Source organism: Propithecus coquereli, unplaced genomic scaffold, assembly GCF_000956105.1.
Source record: "Propithecus coquereli isolate 6110/MARCELLA unplaced genomic scaffold, Pcoq_1.0 Scaffold723, whole genome shotgun sequence".
Classification (NCBI taxonomy): domain Eukaryota; kingdom Metazoa; phylum Chordata; class Mammalia; order Primates; family Indriidae; genus Propithecus; species Propithecus coquereli.
Window position 1 is genome coordinate 73,002 of NW_012153319.1, and position 4,380 is coordinate 77,381.

General features: G+C 61.6%; 2 protein-coding genes across 2 annotated transcripts in view; both read left to right on the forward strand.

Annotated features, from left to right (window-relative positions):
• The window catches only part of LOC105824233 (testis-specific serine/threonine-protein kinase 1-like), a 9,088-nt gene extending 7,771 nt beyond the window's left edge, over nucleotides 1–1,317 (forward strand). Inside the window, 1 exon segment of the mRNA XM_012661605.1 lies at nucleotides 254–1,317. Coding sequence (XP_012517059.1) covers nucleotides 254–1,317 — 1,064 coding nt within the window.
• Nucleotides 1,318–2,789: 1,472 nt separating this feature from the next.
• On the forward strand, nucleotides 2,790–4,059 carry LOC105824230 (testis-specific serine/threonine-protein kinase 2-like). The gene is made up of 2 exons (XM_012661602.1): nucleotides 2,790–2,852; nucleotides 3,209–4,059. The coding sequence occupies exons 1-2, from the start codon at nucleotides 2,790–2,792 to the stop codon at nucleotides 3,950–3,952; spliced, it is 807 nt and encodes a 268-aa protein (XP_012517056.1). The 3' UTR covers nucleotides 3,953–4,059.
• Nucleotides 4,060–4,380: the final 321 nt, after the last annotated feature.

Here is a 4,380-nt window from a genome sequence, read left to right on the forward strand (position 1 = left end):
GCGCCGCCCATAGGGCCGGGGCGAAAACACACAGCCGGCGAGCGAGCTGCGAGTGGACCCGCAATGATTGGCTGGCAGAGCCGGGGTTGGAGCCAATGGGAGAGCGTCTTGTCAGGCGCGCAGCCAGCCAGCGGGCACCAGGGTCAGGGCTGAAGGGCGGTTGCTGTGGAGACGCCTGGTGAGTTCTCTGGCTGCCGGTTTTGGGGCTGCACCGGGGTGGGCGTGGGCCGGAGTCATGTGAGGACACTGGGAGTGGGTATAAATTTGGGAGAGGGCTCCTACGCAAAAGCCAAATCTGCTTACTCTCAGCACCTGAAGTTCAACATAACGGTCGAGATGATCGACCACACGAAAGCCCCCACGGACTTCTTGGAGAAATTCCTTCCCCGGGAAACTGAAATTCTGACCATGCTAAACCACCCCTTCATCGTCAAGACCTACGGGATCTTCCAGACATCAGATGGCAAGGTCTACATCGTCATGGAGCTCAGGGCCCAGGGCGACCTCCTTGAGTTCATCAAAACCTGGGGAGCCCTGCACGAGGACGATGCTCGAAAGAAGTTCCACGAGCTCTCCTCGGCCATCAAGTACTGCCACGACCTGGATGTCGTCCACCGTGACCTTAAGTGCGAGAACCTTCTCCTCGACAAGGACTTCAACATCAAGCTGTCCGACTTTGGCTTCTCCAAACGCTGCCTGCGGGAGGACAGCAGCTGAATCATCCTGAGCAAGACCTTCTGCGGGTCGGCGGCGTACGCGTCCCCCGAGGTGCCCCAGGGCATCCCCTACCAGCCCAAGGCGTACGACATCTGGAGCCTGGGCATAATCCTCTACATAATGGTCTGTGGCTCCATGCCCTACGACGACTCCAACATCAAGAAGATGCTGCACATCCAGAGGGAGCACCGCGTCAACTTCCCAAGTTCCAAGCACCTGACAGGCAAGTGCAAGGACCTCATCTACCGCATGCTCCAGCCCGACGTCAACCGGCGGTTGCACATGGACGAGATCCTCAGCCACTGCTGGGTGCAGCCCAAAGCACGGGACCTGTCCTCTGCAGCCATCCCCCACAAAGAGGGGGAGAGCTCCCGCGTCACAGAGTCCTCCAGGAGCCCTGAGCCCGACCCTGACAAGAAGTCTGCCACCAAGCTGGAGCCTCAGGAAGAGGCACAGCCCGAGGCACAATCCGAGACGACACCTGAGGTAGAGGCAGTGCCAAAGCCTAGATATTCGGAGACCTGGGGCTTGACCGCTGAGCAGTCAGCCAGGCACAGAGAGAAAGAGCCCCCCCAACAGCCTCCAGAGGCACACACCTAGTGAGCCTCTCTTGGCCCAAACCCAGGTTTGCTTGCTAAAGAAGCAATAAAGGTGAATGTCACCCCAAGGTGAATGTCTTTGCCCTGGCTTCCCACTTGGATTGCACTTCAGTCCCTCGCTCACTTGGGAAAACACATCCCGGAGTGCCCGGCCCAGACTGACCTCAGGCAGCTGCACTAGTTAGAGGTTCCCAGTTAGAAGCTAGGGGTGGGAGACCTGGAGGAGCGGGGACCAGAGCCAGGAGCTGAGTGAAGAACCCACTGCTTCCAGGGGGACGCCCCCGAGTGCAATGCTGGGGTGGGGAGGGCAGGGGAGGGCAAGACCGAGAAGGGCGCCGAGGTGGCTGCCACAGAGGAGGGCTGGGAGAGCTGGCTCTGTCTGCAGCTGGGGTGGAGGGTCTCGGCAGACCCGTCCTCTTGAGCCCCACAGGCTGCCAGTGGGGGTTGGGGAGAGGCTTCTGAGGGGAGACAGATAGCGTCTCAGCCCCACCCCCACCCCCAAGCTCCCCAACCTGCTGGGTGGCTCGTTTTTCCTGTTGTGTCCACCAGTTTCCCCCCATGTCCAGCCAGCACCCAGTTTTCAACAGTGCCGAGTCACCCCACCCTGTGGTCATTCCCCGGTCTGGGAGAAGTGGACGGCCTAAGTGTGCCCCCACAGTCCTCTGTGGCCTTGACCATAGCCCCTCGAGTCCAAGCCTGTCCCCAGGAGTGACACCCCTGCCAGAGCTGAGAAGCTGAAACTGGCAAGTGGGACAGGACAGGGGTTCTCGCGACGCGTGCCCCGCCCAGGCTGTCTCAGGCAGTCCTCACCTCACTGCGTGGCCTTTCTCTTCACCTCATTCTGGACGACTTCGTGCAGGCCTGAGGGTTCCACACACACAAAGGACAAGCGCTTTCAGACTCAGCACTCCCCTGGCCTGGCTCTCTCCCGGATGACCCCAACGCCCAGTCCCTGGGGAGAAGTGGGGCCTAGTGAGGGCCTGGGCCTGCCCTCCTGGGAGCCCTCCCCACACCCAGCCTACCCGTCCGCCCAGCATCTCCCTCCCACCACCTCCCACAGTGGCCAGAGCACCCCTGTGTGGCTCCTACTACCCATGGGAAGGACCCCAGGCCTGGCCCCCCTCCTGTCCTTCCTGCTGGCCTCCCAGTGCCAGCCCTCCCCACCGCGCCCTCTCACGCACACGGGCAGTAATCATACTGGGGACTCACCCCTGCACACTCTGGCCATCTCTCCGGGCTCGGCGAGGGGCTGCAGCCCCCACTAAACTTGCTGGGGTTTCCTGCAGTGCTCAACAGTCCTACTGTGTGCTCTGCAGCTGGCCTGTGTGTGCCCAGCGTCTGCACACAGAGCAGGCCCTGAGTGGCCCTGGCAGGGCCACCCTGTTTCTCGTGGTGGAGTGGGATCCCAGAGCACAGGGCTGGCTGAGGGGCCGTCCTGGGGGGTGGCTCATGTGCCTCCTCCCTATAATCCCTATGGGCCCACAGTGGTCCCCAGGGCAGGGGCGAGAGCCTGGGCTGGGGGACAGGGGGCTGCAGGTGAGTTCTGCCGTGTGCTCTGCGGTGGGGGGAAGCAAGGTGGGCAACTTGTCTTGAGTCACCGTCCAGAGCAGCAGGCCCAGGTGGCCTCCTCGACAGGTGGCCTCACCATGCTGGGCAACTCCTGCGGTTGCTCAACCCACTGGGCTCGGCTCTGGCTCCGACCCCTTCAGTGACCCTCAGAGGCGTTAGGGTCTCTCTGTAGCCTGTCCATGCTCCTGCCACGCTGCAACCCGGCAGCCATCATGTGCAGGGGCCATCCTCCTCCTCCTCTGCCTGGCTAGTTCCTCAGACACCTCGGCCTTCCCCGGCCTCCCCAAGTCCAATCCCCCAGTTCCAATCCACTGCTCGATCAGAGATCCGAGATCTTTGAGACATCAGATGGGAAGGTCTACGTAGTGATGGAGCTCGGGGCCCAGGGCGACCTCCTCGAGTTCATCAAAACCCGGGGAGCCCTGCACGAGGACGTGGCGCGCAAGATGTTCCGCCAGCTCTCCTCGGCCATAAAGTGCTGCCACGACATGGATGTCGTCCACCGCGACCTGAAGTGCGAGAACGCTCTCCTCGACAAGGACTTCAACATCAAGCTGTCCGACTTCAGCTTCTCCAAACGCTGCCTGCAGGACGACAGCGGCCGCATCATCCTCAGCAAGACCTTCTGCGGGTCGCCAGCGTACGCGGCCCCCGAGGTGCTGCAGGGCATCCCCTACCAGCCCAAGGCATACGACATCTGGAGCCTGGGCGTGATCCTCTACATAATGGTCTGTGGCTCCATGCCCTACGATGACTCCAACATCAGGAAGATGCTGCGCATCCAGAGGGAGCGCCGCGTCCACTTCCCGCGCTCCAAGAACCTGACGGGCGAGTGCAAGGACCTCATCGAACGCATGCTCCAGCCCGACGTCGACCGGCGGCTGCACATTGACGAGATCCTCAGCCACTCGTGGCTGCAGCCCCCCGAGCCCAAGGCCATGTCTTCTGCCTCCTTCAAGAGGCAGGAGGAGGGCAAGTACCGGGCCGAGTACAAGCTGGACACCCGGCTGGGCTCGAGGCCCGACCACCGGCCTGAGCACAAGCTGGGGGCCGAAACCCAGCACTGACTGCTGGTGGTGCCGGAGAACGAGGACAGGATGGAAGACCGACTGGCCGAGACCCCCAGGGCCAAAGACCATCACGTCTCCGGAGCTGAGGTGGGGAAAGCGAGCCCCCAGCAGTAATGAGGGCCAGGGGCAGTGGCACGAGGTTTGCACCCCCGTAAACTGTAAGTAGGCAAGGAACAAGTAAGATTCGTCAATTAAACCACTATTGTGACTATTGTGATTATGTTCTATTAGCTTTCTTCCACTTAGTAGCAAAGACATTACTTACTGACCACCAAATAAACCGCAAAGTGTATACAAGCATCGAGTGCCCGGCGAGGAGTCTTTTTCTCCGGGACTCAGCCCACTGCCCTCCCTGCTGCGCGGGCGTCTCCAGCGTAGGGGTCCAGGGAGCAGCGCTCAGGCACAGGGAGACTCATGGCGAGGCC

Bases quoted from the DNA above. Each gene is read 5' to 3' on its own strand.
- LOC105824230 (XM_012661602.1), top strand. From the start codon at position 2,790: ATGGGCCCACAGTGGTCCCCAGGGCAGGGGCGAGAGCCTGGGCTGGGG. The intron at 2,853-3,208 runs GTGAGTTCTGCC...CTGCTCGATCAG, and splicing joins TGGGGGACAGGGGGCTGCAG to AGATCCGAGATCTTTGAGAC.